Source organism: Scardinius erythrophthalmus, assembly GCF_964197995.2.
Source record: "Scardinius erythrophthalmus genome assembly, chromosome: 14".
Lineage (NCBI taxonomy): Eukaryota > Metazoa > Chordata > Actinopteri > Cypriniformes > Leuciscidae > Scardinius > Scardinius erythrophthalmus.
The window spans coordinates 26,058,129-26,078,941 of NC_138234.1; the positions used below are offsets into that span (position 1 = coordinate 26,058,129).

Here is a 20,813-nt window from a genome sequence, read left to right on the forward strand (position 1 = left end):
CATCATCCCTCACGGAAAGAAATGTCGTCTGATGTTTATGTATGTATACAGCAACGTGCCATCGCATCACAAATGCAAATGCAATCCTAAATAGAGCAACGCTATTGGCTGTTGTGCGGTCTGACGCGACACCCGAACATATACTTCGTATTTACGCGTACAAACTGTGCGTGTTAATGCGTACAAATTTCACGCGTTGCATATAATAAGTATTGTCCCCAACGGCGTTCCATAGTCAATCCCACCTTTCCAGTAAATACGACTTGTGACTGGACTGTACGTCAGCAGACATCAAAGCATTGGCCAAGAGCAGACGGCCCTCCCTCCAGGCTTTTTCTGAAGTTGCGAAGTTGCGAAGCTTCATTTTCGCTCAGTCTGAGTTTCAGAGTTTCAGAGCAGAGCTGCGTGACAACGCTGCCACAAATCACGTGAGTCGCAAGCTCGCAACTGTGTGGCCGTATCTCCGCAAACTCAGCTCTGAAAAAATAGTATGCAATAGGAGTGCAAATGTAATGTAATGTAATAAGTTTCGCCCTTTCGAACCTCAGTTTTCAGAGTTTCAAAACTTTTTTTCACCTATTCGCACACCAGTTTTCAGATCACCATTTACAAGGTTTCAAATCTGGAAAACAAACTATACACTGGGAGAACAGTGACAAATTCGAAACTCTGAAAAAATGATTGCACAACACCGTAAAAAAGAGTGTTGCACTTCTGAAGAAGGAAAACTCAAAAACAAAATTATGTTTGCAGAGATTTTTTTTTTTTACCACTTTGCAAGCCTGCAAAACTCTGTTTTCAGAGTTTTAAAAACTTTTTTTTCACACATTCGCACACCAGTTTTCAGATCACCATTTACAAGGTTTCAACCCTGGAAAACAAACTAATACAGTGGGAGAACACTGACAAATTTGAAACTCTGAAAAATTGTTTGCGCAACATCGTAAATTTTTTTTTTGCAGTTCTGAAGAAGGAAATCTCAAAAACAACATAATGTTTGCAGAGATATTTTTATTTTTTTACATTTTGCAAGCTTGCAAATCTTATTTTTCGATCTTGCAAAACTGTTTTTTGTAAGATTTTGAGTTTTCGAACACTTAGTTTCAACCTTTCAGAACTTTATTTTCAGTTTTGAATCATGGCAGGATATTAATCCCATATATAAATACTATTATTATTGTTCTTGTTGTTATTACAGTTGTTATCCAAAATACATGTTATTGTAGGAGTCAAAAGTCAGGGTTCTTTGATGTGAGTGTTTTTAGCCCAAGACTCCGAGGTGTCCAATTTTGTTGAGGAAGTCCAGGGGGCTGTCAATCAGGCTGAGAAACCGGTATCTCAGGCTTATTTTATAACTAATTATGTGTGAGATGGCAATGGCAGGGTGAGAGATTGCGAGGGGGAGATTGAGTCGCGACTGCCGGCAGATTTGAAATAATACGGCCACCGTAGGAGTTAAAACGCCCTCGGAATGGGAGGGGCTAGAAAGTTATATTCAGTTGGTGGTCATAAACAATTTCACCGCTAGATGGGAGAAAATCCTACACAGTGTAGCTTTAAACAGTCAAATTTGAGCCTAAAAGTCCACCCAAAAGGCATCACACTATTACCCCCATGTAGACATTGTAGGAGTGCAGGACCTCAGCTATGTATATGTAGTTTGAGAATTTACAGTTAAAGACCCAAGGACCAGATATGATTAATTAAGACCCAGAGTCAGAAGTGCAGTCAATCTAAGACAAGAGTCAGAATTATAATTAATTGAAGAGAATTTTTACCGAAGATAGTTTGCAGTTTCATCAACAGAAGTCAGCTTCAAGACTCACTAGGTGTGTCGTAGGCCACCCCCTGTAGAGGCAGTTTTACATCACAATTATACTCTTTATGAAGGTCTAAACTACTTCATTACTTCAGGTTGAATGATTCTGATTGGCTAAGAAATAGATAGTTCATCTCCACACATGGACTGATAGGCAGAAGCATCTATTCATCAATGACACCCAGACCCTGAATTAGGTACGGGTTGATCCCCTGTTTTACAGACAGTAGAAAAGACCTCAGATGTGACAGAAAGCCTGAAGACAACGCAGGACCAGTTGCATTGCTGTGATGACATGCTAAAACAGTGGGTTGTTGATGTCAAGCAGTGGGCAAGTAGCGGCAAGGACAATGGAATAATTTGGTTGTAAATCATAGAGCTTAATGTTAAATTATGGTGTGGGGATGGGCACTATTTGATGGTCAAGTCATAAGTCTCTTCAGTTAGTATTTTGACTTAAAGAAATTAAACTTTTTAGCAATGAAAATAGAATGATTGGTGCAACAATATCATTTGAGTTAATAAATGAGAGGCCAAGCACAATGTGCCAGTATGACCCAATATCCAGGGCTCCATGTTTGCAGCATTCATGCATGCTCAGTTTGTAAATCTGATATTTTCAAAAGGCACTTGTTGGTTCATATTCTTGGTGCAAGTATCTCAGTTGTTTTCTACTATTTTCTGTTTCCAATGAGCAGATATGAACATTTTTACTTTCACATGTTACTTCTGTCAGTTTAGAGGATACACTTTTATCATCATTGGAAGTTCGGCCTATTGGTGGAGCTAGAATAAAGCTCATGGGGTCACCAAATTTGATGTGTGGATATTGGGGACATAATTCCCCATAAATTACTTTCATAAGGAAAGACAGTGGACAATGGACTGCCATAAACTCTGACTACAGAAAAATGATGATAAAGATATCACACAGAGTAGATGCCTATGCCTCTTTGTTGCTTGGTCCCTAATTGTTGCAGTCAGTGGAGGTCCAATACGTTTAGAGAAAACATACAAGATACAAGATAGATAGCTGTCCAAATTAAATATTGTCCTAAAGTATGTCTGTAGCTGCTTTATTATGTGCAAGAAACATAACTTAAGTGTGTTTGAAACATTAGTTTCTTCTTCCTTTAGGAATTGCAGCAGCCAGTCCTGTTGATGCTCGTGGTTTACAGATCTCCATCGAAGCACTCTTTTTGTCAGAAGAAGCACTACCTTTATAGACAGAATGGTATGTATTAGTAAATGTAAGTAATGCATATGTAAGTTAAGGCAGCTCTTTTGTAATTTTTGCTCTTATTACATATCGCAACAAAAGGCGTCTGAGGATTAGTCAGAAGATTGCCCAAGAAAAGAAACGCTTGCTAGAAGAGATCCAGAGATACAACCAACAACCTGATGGTGACCCTGTGGACACAAACTCAGTTTGTGACTCAGAAACTCTCCAACAAAGCCGCAGAGAGCATGATCTGGCCTTGGCAGGAACAGAACACTTGTGAAGGAGATGATGCAGCACTGTCAGTACCTTAAGGACTCAGTAGCAAAGGTCCAGTCACTGATGGCCACCGTTTCAGTGTGCACACAAACAGGAAGTAAGTGTAAATCAAACTGGCTTTATGCACTTTAAAATTAATAGGTCAAACTATTTTCAATTAAAAGCAATCATGCTAGTATTGGCTCAAGAACTAAGGATAAATTCCCTTCAAAGACTATTTGATCCAATTATGATTATTATTTTTTTCAATTTGAGAATTGCCATAACATTTATAAGCTCTCTCTGATTAAAGGTGGCGCAAGTGTTATTTCAAAAACGCTGTTGGACATTGAAATCAACCCAAACAAACCCGCCCCTCTCTTCAATGCTCCGCCTCCAAAACTCAGGCTCCAATCCTAACAGCCCTGCTCCGAGTCAGTCTCGAACCCCCTGCCAGCCAGTCGAGTACACTAACAATGATACTAAACACCGCATTCCCTCTTGCTTGTTCTCTCCTCCGCCCCCTAATGCTGATTGGCTTTGTTGATTTTTGTTCCTGTGTCGGACCGACGAACTTCCAAACAGTGTTTTACAAATATCGCTCACCCTTCCTTTAAATGTTTAGTGTGACGGTAATTCCATTACTCTTCATTACTCTTCATGTGTGAACTTATAGACTATCCGAATGGATTCATAGAGGAGGGTTCCAAGAGCCTCATCAGTCTACTTAAAAGAAGACTGCAAGACCTCCGACTCAAACAGCAGACTGTAGCATGCACGTACAGAGGCATTCTCGAACCAACCAACCCCTAGGCTGGTGGAAGAGGAGGAAGGGGAATTGGATGAAGAAATGGACTGGCAACGTGACATCAGCTCTGAGGATGAGGATGATGCAGAGGTGGGGACTCAAGTTAGATTGAAAGTGATGAGATTTGTTCCAGCAGACAACTGAATTTAAATGGAATGACTGAATTTATTGAAGTTGAAACTGACTATAGAAATATGCACGCACACACTTGGTTTGTCATAAATGCTGTTTTACACTGCTGTAATTATCAGTAGCCATAGCCAGATTTAAGTATTGTTTCTGTTGTGCAAAAACCTTCTATCTTCAATTTTTTGTATTGATAGTTTGCACAGTTCTCCATGTTGTATGCTTTCTCTCAAACGTGGGCCCATTTTTGTTTATTCACATCAATAAATAAAAAGGATTTTCTCTGTCAAATGCATAGCATCTATTGTTATCCATTTTCTACTCTCTTTTATGTACTGAAATTGTAATATTCATAATACTCATTGTAATATTGTATGCAACTGATGATGTCTAAAATGTCTGATAATGAATATAAACAGAGGGATATTGAGGCTACACCATAATATAATCCTGGCTATTTATGACCATTCAGGTGGTTTGGAGGGGCTAAAGCACTTCAAAAACAACCACTTTGATTGTTGTCGCTCGATTGAATGGGCTTTATCAGTGGTTATATCTCAACCTCCAATTGCAAGAAAAACACTAAAGTTTCAAAAACTACAATTCCCTATAGCCACGCCATGTCGTAGTTCTTCTGGTTTTCAAAGTAGGGTTGTAAAATAGGGTTGTAAAATGATATTTCTACTGAATATTTCAAATATCTAGTACAGCTAAACTAGTAAATACACTGCATCTAGATGATCTATGTTAACAAAAAGTAAATATGTTTGTTTATATCAGATATTTGAGCTAAAACAGGAGTGGAGCGCGCAAACTCCGCCCATAGTACAATGCACTTCCGTACCTTTATGCTATCAAATAAATATATATTAAAAGTGATAGCCTTAACATGAACATATCGTTTTGTTGAGTTATCAAGTTGTTTTCTGTGGGGAAATGTTGTATATCATTAACGGTTGTCTGTGAAGAAAATACTTCCGGCCAGAAGTATGTAAGCTAGTACGTGGTTTCAGCTTTAGCAGCGTCGTCAATAGCAACCACCATAGCAACCAACTAAAGAAAAACTAAAGAAAATATACATTCACTGAACGAGGACTGTGAAAATAAAATGCACATTTCTCACTAGAAAACAGTTCACATTTCATGAAAATATAAATTAAGTTATAATATAATAATAATAATATAAATTACATAAAATTAAAATAATAATTAAAGAGTTCCAGGCCCTGTTTTGAACATATTCATTGAATGTGCCAAGAATCTATTTGCAAATAAAGTTAAAGACCATTCAGTTTAACAATTCAGGATTTACAAAAAGTCAACACTGTAAGATCCAGTAAATGACATCCAGCTTTTCCAACTATTTTTTTTTCCAATGTTTTCTAAGAGACAACAACAATTTAAGTACAGGCAAATACTTTAAGGGTCTAACTCTTCTTCTGCCTCTCTTTTTTGTCAGTTCAATAGATTGTTCAATTCTAATGGACACATTTTGCAATGGGAGTTACATATTCATTTTGCAATGACTGTACTTTTACAATGTCCAAAAGTTAAAAACACAGCACATCGCAAAATGCATACAAATCACAATTAAATAAATAGTCAATATTGTTAGTTATAATTATTTCAGTTTAAAAATGTAAAAGTGAGACTGAAGATTGAAAATGTGGGATATTTAAGGACTAGCTTCAAACCATTATTTAATTGTTTGTAAATTTATTTATCCATCCATCTTCCCGAGCAACACTTATGGCTGTTCCCCCCTCTATAATAGACACTTTCCTTTCATTCAATTATTTTTCCTCGGATTCCCCATTCGTGAGGCGGCTGTTGCAGAAACACTTGATTAATTTCCTTAATCTACTCCGGATATAGTCCAACACACAGCTAAGGAGCCAATCGCAAGCTCATTCCGGACCCTTCCCGTTTCTCCATCTCGCAGAACTTATTACTATGCACGGCAACCTTTGTTTTGCGAGGTCAGGCTCCAGAGGTGCGAAGCTCACCATCTTTCCTCTCCATCCTCCCCTCCACTCTTGCAGATAATGAAGTCAACTGTTTGAAAAAGGAAACGGCACCGTTCTTGGTTTTATGATAATTGGCCCATCTGTCTTCCCATAAATAAAGCGGATCAGCTCGATGTGTTTGGTGGGAAGCGGGGCAGGGCGTATCCAGGAATGACAGGGAAAACAAATGACTTCCTCCACTCGGAAAGATTCTTCAGGCATGAACATGGCACGTTATGTGGAGAACGCGTCAGTGAGAGGCGGCTGTTTTTGAACACATCTTGCCCTGCGTTAGATCACAAAAGCACAATGAGCATTTGAAATGCACGTCTGTGGAACAAACAGCTATTCTTGGCTGTTTATCTGGAGAGGGATGTTCATGGGTGGGTGACGGCTTCAAATCTCTAAGCCTGAGGGAAGACGGTTGGGTGCAGGTAGCCTTGGAGTAACTGGGCTGTTGCATCGCCATGGTAACCAACCACTGATCTGCCAAGTTGCGGTGGAGGGGAGTGGCAGTGACAGAGAAAGTGACAGACACATCACAGTGCACAGGAGGCGAGGAAGAGAGTGAGAAAGACAGATAGAGAGAGCGATATGTGAAATGGAGACAGACACCTGTGGGAAGAAAAAGGAGAATGTATGTATGTGATTCATACACATGTTGACTTGGCAAGTAAAGACCACTGTAGGTGAAGTGTGTAATTGTTGCTCCCCTAGTGGCTCTGGAATTGCAAAAAATAATTAATTTCATTCATAATACCCTTATTCATCCCATATAGAACTGTGGTTCCCAGAATACAATATCACTTCCACAATTTTGTGTGAGGTCAAATTTGATCACAACAGACATTTTCGTTTTCGCACTGGAGGAACCTTTTCATAGTTCCTAGAACTATTGGCTCAAGTAATCGTTTTTTGGCGTGTTCGAACCGCAGGAACTACGATTTTAGTTCTAGGAACTCTTTTGGAGGAACTCATTTAGCTCCTCCTTCAGAGTCAGGTCTAACCCAGCACTAGTAACTACCAGTGACGTGTACACTAATTTGCCGAATGCACGCGAAACACTAGCCTAACACCCGCCATTTAAATAAAATCTGTGTAAACACACAGATTATAGCCTATATATTTACTCAACTAACTCTACGAACATGGAAAACAGTGATAGATGAACCTCTCAACCTTTACGCTGAGGAGAAAATCCAATGCAACTTTGAGGGGACCAAGCAAAACATGATGTATTTCTGCTCAGCTAGCGACACTGGACATCAATCTCACGGCATACGCTAACTTTTCATTACTGTCTACTTTCTATGTATAACAGTTGTATCTAATAACGTATTAGACAGATCGTAAACTAATGAACACTTAGAATGCAAGCACTGTTTGTTTGCTCAGGCTCTGGTGTTCTCATCGCCGTCAAAATAAAAGTCACAACAACAAGCGCGGCTTACGTCACTTCAGAATTCCAACTGGCGGTGCGAATGCAACCAGGAAAATGTTCCTAGGGGAAACATTAGTTCTTGGGAAACCATCCTGGTGGCTAGTACCTAGAACTAAGTTCTAGGCTGACAAACTAACAACTTCCTTGTTTCGTCACAAAACAGAAATGGGATTCATTTAACTGTCCTTGTTACATGTACTAATGTAGTAATAACAATAAAATATGCATAATTACATGTAACTTACATTAAACCAAACCTAATCCTAACCCTATAGTTAGTTCTGTGAATTTTTGCAAGTGAAATCCAGTCAATTAAAAAATTTGCTCAACTTTTTTATTCATCGCACTATATGCCTAGCTCAATTAACAATGCACAGCCGCAGATGGTAAAAAAAAAAAAAAATTATAAAATAAATGTTTGTGTAATTTTTTTTATTGATCGTGGCAGAGTGTTTCATCAAATGATAATAACTGATATGCATGTACCTTTGATGTGCTAATAAATAATGCTATCAGTGGCTGCAATTCAATTTGTTTTTTTTAAGTTTAGACAAATATTTCCTGTTAGAGTTTAGCCAAAACGGATATGACTGAAATAACAAAAAGTCCTTTCAAAGACAATATTTAGTATAGAGGCAGTGCTGAAATGTTAAAGGGGTGATTCGAACTTGCTTGTCATTTAACTCTGATGTGTTTTACTGTGAAAAAAAAAACAATTATTGAAGCCTCGATAAGGAGTTGCTGCAAGGTCAACGCAATTCCTGGCTGAGATAAAGTAGCCGAGCTGTTAGTGGGCAGCAGGAGTCTCTGAAGCCAACTGATAAAAGCTCCAACGCTGAGGATGCTGAACGTCTTGGGTGGAAAGGTATGATAACATTGACGGGCCTTTAGATCACCTATTTGGAGGGCTAAGTGAAGGGCTGACAAGTCAAGTGACAGATTGATCCGATTGAGAATACATTCAAAGCGTGCGTACAGTGTGAAGACGAGATGGTTTATCTAGTATATTTCAGGTCTCCGCTTCCTCCTCCATTTAGGTTTCTTATTTATTTATTTTTGTAGAAGTAGGCTACACCAATTCTGTTCAAGATGTGCCTGTCATATATGTGTGTCTGTCCCTTTAACATACTGATGTCATTTTAATTTTCTATTCTATTTCCCATGTTAGCTCCGCCTCTTTCCTTTTGGTTTGGTTTTCAATTGGGAGAGGTAGGTTACTGTTAAAGTACAATGATTTTGAAATTCTAATCTTTGCTTTAAAAGTAAGCATGTGTATTTTTCTCAATTGATGCATTATTTGAACATTTATTGGATCATTTTAATATTATATTTTATTGAATTTCATCACATGTAACACTACTAGCAAAGTGATTTTTATAAGACATGTTTATTTTGCTAATTTTGTTTTCTTATTACATTATTTATTATTATTTAGTGACTTGATTTTTTATTACATTTAACTGTGTACAACCTGTCCACTAACTCCAAAGTTATTTGTTTCTAGTTTCGATTCACAACAATTTGTGAAAATCTATTTAAAAAATAATCAAAGAATCATTTTCAGGGAAGAAAAGAAAATCGCAACTTCCATTTCATGCCGACTTAGAACTGACGTGACGTAATTTTAAACAAAATCAGGCCGAAACAAAGTTCGTATGGAGTTCGTTTTGGAAGTTCGAAACAGCTTGCCAAAGCGAACTTTCTGGAAAAGTTCACTCCGGCTGGTAACACTTTTGTACTACCATTGGTCCATGGCGATTACGTTATAGGTGGGTGTGCGCTGAGGCTCCGCCTTCTTTCACATCGAAACCTTTTCCAGTTCATTTCTCCTCATGAGTGAAAACGTGAACACAACGGAGAGCTGCTTTATAGTAGAAAATGTTGTACTTCTGATGAAATGAGATACTGACACTGTTTTTCATTTCTGTCAGGACCACTATCGGCAAATACGATTGACAGTTAGCATACAGTTTGGATTGGCGGTATGGTTCTGTTCTGGGAAGCCTAGCATGGGTAAGAGCAGGGAGAGCAGCAGTAATCCCCCTTTGGGTAAAAAGAACAGAACAGAACCAACATGAATGTACTGCAGATATCATTAATTGATTTTAATGTACAACATAATTAGAGAATTTTAGTCTGATTCAAAGGGGAATCAGAATGCCAAATCCTGACTGACGAGAGGAGGAGCTGGGGATGGAGGTAGTGGAGTGGCTAAGTGCTTTTGTTTGGCAGAATCGTTCAGTTTATGATACAAGCGTGAAAATTGGCATGAGCAGTCTCCATGGATCACTTGACAAGAAAATTGTCCGAGCCACTTGAAATTTCAAGATGGCGGCCATTTTTCAAGATGGCCGACACCTTAGTGGAGCATAATTGCTCCACTAAGGTGGTGGCCATCTTGAAAAATGGCCGCCATCTTGAAATTTCAAGTAGCTGTGGGTGGCTTATTGTCTAGTGACCATCAGAGACTGCTCATGCCAATTTTCATGTTTGTATAACCAAATAAACCACTATATCACTTAACTGCTCCACTAAGGTGTCGGCCATCTTGAAAAATGGCCGCCATCTTGAAATTTCAAGTAGCTGTGGGTGGCTTATTGTCTAGTGACCATCAGAGACTGCTCATGCCAATTTTCATGCTTGTATCACCAAATAAACCACTATATCACTTAACTGCTCCACTAAGGAGTCGGCCATCTTGAAAAATGAAAAATCTTGAAATTTCAAGTGGCTCGGACAATTTTCTGGTCAAGTGACCCATGGAGACTGCTAATGCCAATTTTCACGCATGTATCATAAACTGAACGATTATATCACTTAGCCGCTCCACTAAGGAGGGTAATTCGCTCCTGTGAACGCGATCGCTTTTTGCTCGCAGGTTTCTCTATAGAGCTCCCCCTACAGCTTCGGAATAGATATTTGACAACACTGTCGTCAAAACTCGTTGGCGACTCTCCCCCCTCCCATCTTCTCCCTCTGGTCATGTGCATTTGTTTTCAAAGAAGCCGGCGAACGCACAGAGCCATGTCCACTGAGGTTTGTATGATACACAGAAGGCTAGGATATAAATGTATGTGTGCAGTGCCGTAAAGCAATTCGTTACATTGCGAGACCTGATATGACGCAATACTTCCTGATGCCAAAGTTGCAAGGGTGGTTTTTCCACTCACGGGCACTAGGGGGAAGCGAGACGGCCACCATTCAATCCGAAAAAAGTCATATAACCATTACTATGACTCCGAAGCTGTTCAGGTAAGGTTAATTAAGCTAAAAAAATAACTGCATAGTTCCCCTTTAAAATGTTTGCTGTTTTCTCAGTTTTGTTGTGCGTTTGTTATTAAGTGGACAGTGCGCAGCACATATTTACATATTCATCGAAACGTCGCTCTCAGCAGTGTGGGCAGCGTCAGATGTTCGCTACCAGTATATCACTGGTCATGTATTTCGAACTTCGTTTTACTCCTAAACGAAAAACGGAAAAAAACTTTCTGTATATCCGGCCTTAAGAGGGTGCGCCACTCTAAAAAGTTATGCCCGATTTGAGGTTTCTCGCTCGCCAAGACGTACTTCTCATCCAATCAGAGTGAACCTAAAAAGTAATGTTTTTAAGCATAGTGCTTCTTTGTTTCCAGAGGTTTCCAGAGAAAAAGCTCTATTTCCGCTGTTCCATGAGCGCCACCTACTGTCAGAGAGTGGATTTACATTTTCTTTCAGCCTGTCTCCCTTCTTTGTTCAGACCAATGTGAAAATCCGACCAAATATTTGCGGTAAATTTGAATGTAAATGGATAATAAGCTAATGTGCATTCTTTTCTCTGACATTAAACAGTAACATGTTTACAAAAACTCTTTCAGGTGTATAACACCTCTTAATTTGAGAGTTATGATACAAGATTTAAGTATTGTATAACATGAGTAGCTTTTTTACAAAGTAGCTCTCAAGGTTATAGAGACACTAGCGTACAGAGTATGCATTAGAAAAATAGCTGATGACAAAATTTACATCATGCACACTGTACGCATACCCTAGCGACATGTAAAACTGAAGTACTTTGGGCTTTTAACATCTCAGATGAAGAAGATTATGAAGACTAACAACCGAGTCAATTGTGATTGTTGTTTGTAAGAAGTGGCCTACATATGTTTTGTCCTCTATCAACTGCTGTGTTTCTTGTTTCTTATTTATCCATGGGGAACTCTTGATACACAGCAGAACCAGCCTTATATCTTTTGAAAAGCAGTGAAGCCTCCATGACATATTGCTTTTTCCTCCCAATCAAAATATGATCCACACTTTTTTTCACACCTGGTACTGTCCAATTATAGCAACGCTGCACTCGGATGGAGGTATCTATTTCCCCCAGCCCCTCTTTGGAGTGTATTTCATTTGCCGTCTTGAATGGACACCAGTGGATTACTGCGCTCAAGAAGCTGTGAAATCCCTTCTGAGACCTTGAACAACCAGGATCACTAGTGTGTGCCCTTTCAACAAATGCCACCAAGGGCAAACGTCCCTCATGAATACAGAAGAGAAACCCCCGCCGTACACCACCACTAAAACACACTGTGTGAAGCCCGTTCACTTTATATTACTGTCTTTTTTAAAGTTAACCGTCAAATTCATATCCCGCTTGAGTCGTTTTCTGATCCCAGCAATATTAAAATTTTTATATTTATCAGTTTCTTTTTTTATCAAAGTTATCTCCACTCCTTTGTCTCCTAATTTTGCATAGTTATTTCCTTTAATTCATGTTCCTTTATTGTTTATTCAGTGTCCTTTTATCTTTAATTTCTGTTCTCTTATATTTGATCTAATTTCTTATGGCTCATATTTCTTTTCTCAGGAGCAAATAAATCAGATTCATGGTTGAGCTGCTTTATTTGCTTATTTGAACTTTTTAAATAGTTAAGACAAATTTGTAGATGAGCTGTTATAAAGTCACTGGAATAATCTGTGCATTAAAGCGCAAGTAATGTGTGAGGATTGGTGAACTTTCTGGCCCGTGCAGTAACTTTACTTGCTTGTTAATGTTAATATACTTGATTTATATGCTGATTTACTAAATATTCAAAAATATTTGTTTAATCGTTTACTTACAGTTCTTACGGCGTCTTTCTCTTTCCTTTATTTTCTTTAACGGTAAACTGATTACTGAAAATTTGAAAAATGTAAAAACTGGGAAGGCCTGGGAAAGGCGTGGAAATGAGTAAATCTTAAAACGACAAAGTCAAATTTTTTGTTTCGCGTTAAAATAAAATAAACAGAACTTTTGTGAGTTAAAAATATCAGGAGTGATCGGATGAAATTCCAAAGATTCAGAGCTCATACAAATGGAAAATTGTATGGGAACACTGCAACTTGCATCACAAAGAGTAGAAATTATGGATTTATTATTATTATTATTATTATTATTATTATTATTATTTTTACTGTGCCATATAATACATTGAATTATACAGAATCCTACTGGAATTGTTGTGGGCCACCAGATTTAGAAATATATTATAAAGGCAAGCAAAAGTCACATAAATAATAATTTAAATACAGTATTCTCTAAAATACTAAAATTAGCATTACTTTTTTTGCAGTACAAGTAAAAAATAAATTTTACGTGTAATTGTTTAAATTTTAATGATTCATAGATGACGTCCTCATAAACGGAAATTCTTAGCAATCTGTATAAAAAAAATAGAAGAAGAAAAGAAGAGCACAATTTGTGTTTTGTGATGCAATTGAAAATAATAAATCCACATTTTATTAATACTTTCTTAAAATAGTATTAAAGATTTTTAAAACGTCATGGACAAGTCACATTGTTGCTCTCCTTTGGGCAAAAAAAAAAAAAGAGCCAAGAGCTAAGCCTATTTAAGCCTAAGGGCTATTTAATGGTCATAACCATTTTAATCACAAATCACTTTGTCAGGAAATTAGCAAGAATTGCACAATTACTGTAAATAAATTAACTGAATAGCTTCCCCAACTTGCAGACAGCTTTTTACAGGAAGAAAAGTCAGTGTTGTTCCACTCAATGTTAATGGCTTCAAACAGTTCATAAGCAGTTGAAAAATGTCTCCCAGTTTGTTTGAGGTCAACTTGAGACCAAATATACACTATAAGGTTCAAATCTGGACTCTGACCAAGGACAAACAAGAGCCTGATGGACTTGTTCCCAAGCCACTTCTTGGTTGTCTTTGCAATTTGGGCAAGAGCATTGACTTGTTGAAAAGTAACATCTGATCGTTCCTCTTCAGAAAACAACTTTTCAATAGTGGGAAGCATGCCATTCTGCAATATTCTCCTGTACTCCGAAGCATTAACCCTTACGCAGTGTTGAAAACCCTATAGCACCTTTGATGATCCCGGATCATCATGATCTTCACTGTGCTAATGCATTTATTATTCTATTCCACAGATTTTCGAAGACCCCTCTCTGGAGCATCATCACTGTGTTTCATCACTCCACACACAGCTTCCCATATTCTGCCCAAAACTTCACTCTGTCTTTGATGTTTTTCTGAGACAGCAGTTGCTTTTGAAGTAGTGCATTGACTAAATTTTTGCTAATTTCCTGATAAATTATTTGTGGTTAAGACAATTAAAGGAAACGTAAAATCAACCGCATGAAATCAAAGTTGTAGTTTTTGGCTTTTAGTATGAATATGTTAGTCTTACTGTTATCTATAAGTTGGTGTGCGCTAAAACAATGACAAAATTCACATTAGGAAGATATAAGCATTGAAAACTTACAATCTCTCACTTCCACCAATACGGATCAAAGATTTCTAAGAGCTTCTCGTCAGATTTACTGTCCAATCAAATGCTCTCTAGAATCTTAAGTTCCGCCCCCCTATAAATAGACACTGAAGCTGTGGCTGAAATCTGTCACTTGTTCACACATTTACTATTTTCTACATGGTTAAAGTGGGGATAGGGAACGATTCAGACAGTGTAAATATGCTTTCTATTAGGGCGAATGTCTTTTGCCAATTGATGTCTGGTTTCACATTAGTGTCACGTGGTCCAGAGACACGATAGCACAGAGCGGATCACATATGCGAGTCAGCGCAGACCAGAAAACGTATCGGACCCATTTGAATTCTGCACAGAATGCTATATTTTAATAACCTGGTCCTACCAGACTCTCCTACATTTCATTTGTACAGAGAGTCTGGCCACTCTCCATTGACAAGCGTTAACTTCCTTGAAGGCGGGTACTCTGTTGAAGTTTAAAACTATTGGATCTGCCCAGAGCCACTCTGGATCTGCCATAACCAATCGCTAACGTTTGGTCGTGACGTAACCCTACAACTCAAACTAGCGCACGACATCGACGTCATCGTTCTCAGCCGCTCCCTCTGTTCGCTGATTGGGCGAACCCGCAAATATACCGCAAACTCAGACGACATACTGAAGGAAAATGAAAATTTTCGGAAGTACGTAGGAGGGCGGAGCCAGGCTAATATTTTAAAGCATTATGGAGGAGATTAAGAGGGGAAACGGTTAGAGATTAGGAGGAAACTGCGGCTTTAATGAGCTCAACAGCTCTGGCTGAGCTATGATATAAACTAAACTCTATTGGCTATTTTTAAAAAGGGGAGGAGCTGTTTGATATGCCCCACCCTCTCTTCCTGTTTCAGTGGAAATTAGTCAAAACATAGACCCCTTTTCAGTTGGTAAACATGGTGACTTTTTTTGTGGGCGGAGCTTAGGTGGTGGCAGACGATCCCCTTGGCCGCTTCACTAACATTAGTTTGCGAGTTTTGTTAGCTTGTTTTTTTAATAATGACCGGAGAAAAGCCTACGATCCGCAGTTCTGCCTGGCCAGACAGAAGACGACAAGTGACATTACGGCGCAATTTTAATGTGAATATTTTCTAGAAATAAAAATTCCAGATACAGCATATCAATTTTTTAACTATGTATTTGATTACTCTTTCTTACCAGGTTCTTCAAAAAGTCTAGTCACAATCAATCAAAACAATGTATACAATCATAGATGATTCACAAATAATCACAATTTAGAAAACATTATGCGATAAAATTTCAAATTGGAGCCTGTACTCCGTCGATTCTTGCACCCAACAACACAACAAGATGTGAATCTTGCCGAATCTGTGCTGGTTTGTATTGGCCGCCTCCAGTTTTCCCTTTGTTTTGCCACCAGCTAACGCCGTGACGTAACTGTGACGTCGGCTCGAAATTGGTCTATTGAACAATGCTGTGCGTTTCAATGCACTTCAGTGGGTCTGTAAAATCTTGAGTAGCCAGGCCATGCAAAAGTGATATTAAGTAAATGATGATGCTGTACACAGAGCGCAATTTGTGGATTTAGCCTATTATTTTTAATTGTGTCACAAATCATTAAATTAAAAAAAATAGATCCTTCTAGAATTTTCGCTGTTGTTTACTTTTAAAACTGGGATTTTAAGGCCTGGAGAAGTCATGGAAATCAGCCATATCTTAAAAAGTCATCTTTCTCCCCATTAGATAACGTATCCGTCTATAATGTAGAAGTCTCAAGCCTATACCTGTGAAAGTGCAGGTTGTGGCCTTCAAAAACAAGCCCTTATGTGACAAAGTGCGGTAACCTTCTCTAACAAAATGCCACAGCTTATTGCCGAGACGAGTCTGTTGTACCTTCTCCGGGAGGAGACCTTAGTTGGCTTTGACAGGAGGGAGGAATCGCGGGCAGTTCAGTGAGGCGATACTCCAGAGATTATTGGAACGGCACCCTCTCCTCCTGTGAACTCAATTGAGGCGTCATTCCATCACCGCGCCAAATCATTTAAGAGCGAAAGACGGACTGCTGCAAATGACACGAGGCCGATAAATAAAAAGACGCGCGCGTTTCCTTCGGCGGGAACGGTTTTAATAAGGCAGTGAGTGTAATCAGTGGCTTCACTAGGGCCAGGCATGATTGTCCGCCAGGGACGGTGATTTATGAGAGCAGGCGCAGCAGTGGCTTCTTGCTTGATTACATGGCGGCCCACAAATGCATGCAGCAAACAGATATTAAATCAGTGGGGCATATTCCGATGACACCGCTCTGAAGGGAGCGTGGGCGAGGGGCGTCTGCTGCTCGGTGTGAAAACCCTGCTGGGGGCGGGGAATTACGTTTCCAGGGGTTCTGATGAGTTTCAGTGCATGGCGGGTCATTACTTGTCATGAGGCTGTAAATAGCAAGGAGGGTTTCGCCATTATTATGACATGTGGGTTACATGCGGACCCTTGAAACTCGCTAGATGGGAAAAGGGCGAATGGAAAATATTAAAGGGCCTATGTGTGGCTCTGGCTCTGAAGAGTGTGGGGTGAACTCTCAATGTGCTTTTGCATCATAAAGGCCTATTTTTTTTTTCTTCAAAACTGCAATCCAGAGCTATAGAATAGGCCTGTTTAGTGCTGTAATATTTCATATGGAATTCCTCATCCTTGGGGTTTTCAAACCATTTATTGTTGACAAAGCTGGATAACTGATGCCGTTGTTTACAAAAAAAAAAAGTGACAAGAACAGCCTTAATTCTTTTTTGGTTAATTCATAAGGATTAGTGGGTAGAAAAATCAATTGCCTTTTTATTGCAAACGGCAATGTGCCGTCTTTTGTGAAAAAACAGATTAGGGAGCAGCATTAAATCACTTGTCATAAAATGTGGGGGGAAAAGAGAGAGAGAAAAAAAACATCCTCAAGAAACAATAATTTCTTGTGTCGGTTCTATGCATTTTACAGAATGGCACAGTGCCACCCAATGGATCCAAAACGACACTTAATTCTTTCAGATAAAAAAATCTAACTTTGAAGGACAAGGGAGATGTAACTACACATTAGAAATTTATATAAAACACGCTGGTGTAGATGGACCATTTACTGTAGTTTGTGATTAGAAGGCATTTAGATTACTGTTGCGAATTAGCTGCATGCCAGATGCCAATTCTTTGAATTATTAATAGTCTAGGTTAAAAAAAACAAACAAAAAACTTTTATTGTGCACATGTTTACAATGAGACAATAAATGGTTCTAGGATTTAAATGCGGATGAATGGGAATTGGGTTTATGAGCCACCATGGCCCCCTAGAGGAAAACAAGTGTCTCATAATGATCAGGACAGGCTGGTACAAATAGTTCAGAGACCCGTGAAGGGCGGAGACATTAGACGGTGCTTTTTACGTCATACTAATGTGTTTCCGGTTGAGAGGTACGCGTGTGTTTTGGACTTTGGATGAAAATAGAAGATATATATTTGTATGTAAAACCACTGTAATTGGGACAGTCTTTTATTTACAGAGCGGCGCGTGTCGTTTTACACTCCACGATGTTTACGAGAGGCTGTTTATACAAATACAAACAGGCTTATCAGATTCTAAGGTCATTATGAGGACAATTAATATTACATATTTTAACATGATTGCATACATTAAATTAAACTAAGATTAAATTCAAGGCCGTCGTGTTTTTTGTCCGTTCTGGACGGTACGAGTTAACCTACTTTAAAAACGCTAGAGTCTTTAAATGTTTAAATCCCCCCTGTATGATCTTATTAGATTACAGTCTATCTGTGTGATCCTGTTTACTTGTTTCAGCCGGTAATAAGACAACAGTTGTTCGAACATGACTGACTTAAAATGCCAGTCTAAATCTCTTGTTTTTGCACTAACTGCATTTGCTTTCCTTGTATCGTTTACATGTATTTTTTACAAACCAGTGATTATTACAAGGTCACCACATGTGTTCATCTCAGTCTGTTTTTGTGTAAATGGTTGTGTGTGGTTTTCTCTCAGTTTGAACTCAATTCATGTCGTTTATCTAGAATGGGGAACTTCACGTCGTCTGCGCCTGGGTTGTCGAGCACAGCATGTAATCAGTTTGTCCAGGTAAGATTGTTCCTAGGCTGGTTTGTTTTGGTTCAATAGATCACCCAAAAATTTAAATTCTGTCTTAGTTACTCACTCATGTCGTTTTCTTTTCTGTTAAACACTAAAATTCCTTGCGTCCCAGATCATTAAGATTCATTGAATCATTTAGAACTGTTTTTATTAACCGGATCAATTGATTCAATGAAAAGGTCTGCGGAATGTGAATAACATCTTAAAGGGATAGTCCACCAATAAATTAAAATTCTGTCATCATTTACAAACCCATGTCGTTCCAAACCAGAAGAAGTTTTAAAGAATGTTGGTAGCCAAACAGTTTTGGTCCCTCCCTATTGACTTCAATTGTATGGACTGAAAATACATGTAAGAAAAACGGAAATGGTCCTACCATCAACTTATATTTAGGCTGCACAGTTAATCAAAATATAACCAAAATCAATATGGCTAGGTGGATTTTCAAATCGCAAAGGCTGTAATTTAATTAAATAGATATGCGCTAGAGTTGTTGAAAAACAATCGTCACAAATTTTTACATTTCAGTACTGACTTGGTACTTCACGATATATGCATTGAACGGATTCTTAAACCCCTCTGATTGGCCATTGTGTTGATGCGCTCAACATGTATGTCTGTGATTGGCTACAATGATTTTCCTTTCTTTGTAAACGCTCGGTGAAGAGCGTCAAATATGTCATTGTTGATTAGTAGCCAATCACAGACATATATGTTGAGCGCGTTAATACAATGACCAATAAGAGGTGTTTAATGATGTCTTTACTAACTTTCTGGGGCTTGAAAGTGGTAGTTGCATAGTTTGTCAATGGAGGGACAGAAAACTCTGAGATTTCACTAAAAAGATCTTCATTTGTGTTCCGAAGATGAACAAATGTCTTATGGGTTTGGAATGACATGAGGGTGAGTGATTAATAACAGAATTTTCATTTTTGGGGGGGTGAACTAACCCTTTAAGTGCTCCTTGCGGTTTCTGACGAAATAAAAGCTGAATGGCTCAACGTTTGAAAATGAAGAAATTAAGACAACCATAAATATAGCACCATCATATTAAAGTTATTTTTTAAATTATTATTATATTTTTCTCAAATACTAGATTTTTACTGGACTTCTGAAATATTATTATTATTCAGTATAGTCATATTAACATTTTGGGCCAAATTATGCAGCAAATTTGAAGTTTTTTCCCCCCCACTTAACTTGCAGCCTTAATAAATATGTTTTTATTCAATAATTCATTCATTCTTTTTTTTTTTTTTTTTTTTTTTTTACAGGATGTTGTGTCCAGTAACTGTGTTGTAATATTCTCCAAAACCACATGTCCCTACTGTAAGATGGCAAAGAATGTCTTTAATGAGATTGGAGCTACATATAAAGTTGTTGAACTGGATGAGCACAACGATGGCCGACGTCTCCAGGAGACCTTAGCACAAATCACAGGTGCCAGAACAGTAAGTCTTGCCATTTGTTTACATTTACAAAACCATTCCCATTCCTGGATGCTGATTGGAATTTTGAATGTGATTATATATAGGTAGATACATTGTTTTTTGTCAAGATGGTATTGTTGACGATAGTCCTTTTAACTCTTTCAGGTGCCAAGAGTCTTTATTAATGGGCAGTGCATTGGAGGCGGCTCAGATACAAAACAGCTCCACCAACAAGGGAAACTTCTGCCTCTTATTGAACAATGTCATCCATGCTGTTTGAGTACCAGCCCTGAGGGCTCGGGCGATGGTCAATATCAACCTAATCAGTCATAATGTTTTATAATGTATATCTATACTTGTTGGTCACCCTTGAACAGCCCAAATACAGGTTAAGTATTTGTGTCTTAAAATGTATGCTGCTGTAACTGCCTGATTTGACACTGAGTTTTGTTATTTTGCATTTTCTGGGACTCTGGCCTTGAGTTACAGTACCTAAGCATTCATTTATGTACAGTATACAGGGGCGTAGTTTGTGGGGGGGTTGGGGGGGAGACCCCCCCAATATTAACCCCCCCAATATTTAAATCTATGCATTACAACCCCCCCAATATTTATACCATGATCACATGAAAAATATGCAGACCCAAACTTCAACCCCCCCAATGTTCAAACCAAATCTACACCCTTGACAGTATACATGTATTTTTAAATAAAGTATTAATGTTTTTTTTTTTTTTTTTTTGATGTAAGCACACAAACACCCAATGGTTTGAAATAAAACCTTATTTTACATCGTAAACTGATTATTGACGACTAGAATTCTGTAG

General features: G+C 38.4%; 2 protein-coding genes across 4 annotated transcripts in view; both read left to right on the plus strand.

The window, feature by feature from the left end:
* The window catches only part of b3galt2 (UDP-Gal:betaGlcNAc beta 1,3-galactosyltransferase, polypeptide 2), a 34,516-nt gene extending 29,847 nt beyond the window's left edge, over positions 1 to 4,669 (plus strand). The window contains exons 3-5 of the transcript XR_014031562.1: positions 2,957 to 3,053; positions 3,141 to 3,414; positions 3,973 to 4,669. The gene's annotated coding sequence lies outside the window, so the exon portion shown is untranslated. The remainder of the gene's footprint in view (positions 1 to 2,956; positions 3,054 to 3,140; positions 3,415 to 3,972) is intronic.
* A 13,151-nt stretch (positions 4,670 to 17,820) lies between these two features.
* On the plus strand, positions 17,821 to 20,712 carry glrx2 (glutaredoxin 2). Of its 3 annotated transcripts, none has more exons than XM_081384355.1 (4): positions 17,821 to 17,868; positions 18,481 to 18,544; positions 19,831 to 20,007; positions 20,152 to 20,712. In XM_081384355.1, the coding sequence occupies exons 2-4, from the start codon at positions 18,482 to 18,484 to the stop codon at positions 20,317 to 20,319; spliced, it is 408 nt and encodes a 135-aa protein (XP_081240481.1). In that variant the 5' UTR covers positions 17,821 to 17,868; position 18,481; the 3' UTR covers positions 20,320 to 20,712. The 3 variants fall into 3 exon arrangements, with proteins under 3 accessions (XP_081240481.1, XP_081240480.1, XP_081240482.1); XM_081384354.1 differs by lacking the exon at positions 17,821 to 17,868 and adding an exon at positions 17,872 to 18,038; XM_081384356.1 differs by lacking the exon at positions 17,821 to 17,868 and adding an exon at positions 18,250 to 18,256 and having other exon boundaries at positions 20,152 to 20,456.
* The last annotated feature ends 101 nt before the right edge of the window (positions 20,713 to 20,813 follow it).

Excerpts from the sequence above, each read along its gene's own strand:
- glrx2 (XM_081384354.1), top strand. The coding sequence starts at position 17,986 with ATGTTTACGAGAGGCTGTTTATACAAATACAAACAGGCTTATCAGATT. Across the intron at positions 18,039-18,480 it reads CAGGCTTATCAGATTCTAAG|AATGGGGAACTTCACGTCGT; the intron begins GTCATTATGAGG and ends TCGTTTATCTAG. Across the intron at positions 18,545-19,830 it reads CATGTAATCAGTTTGTCCAG|GATGTTGTGTCCAGTAACTG; the intron begins GTAAGATTGTTC and ends TTTTTTTTACAG.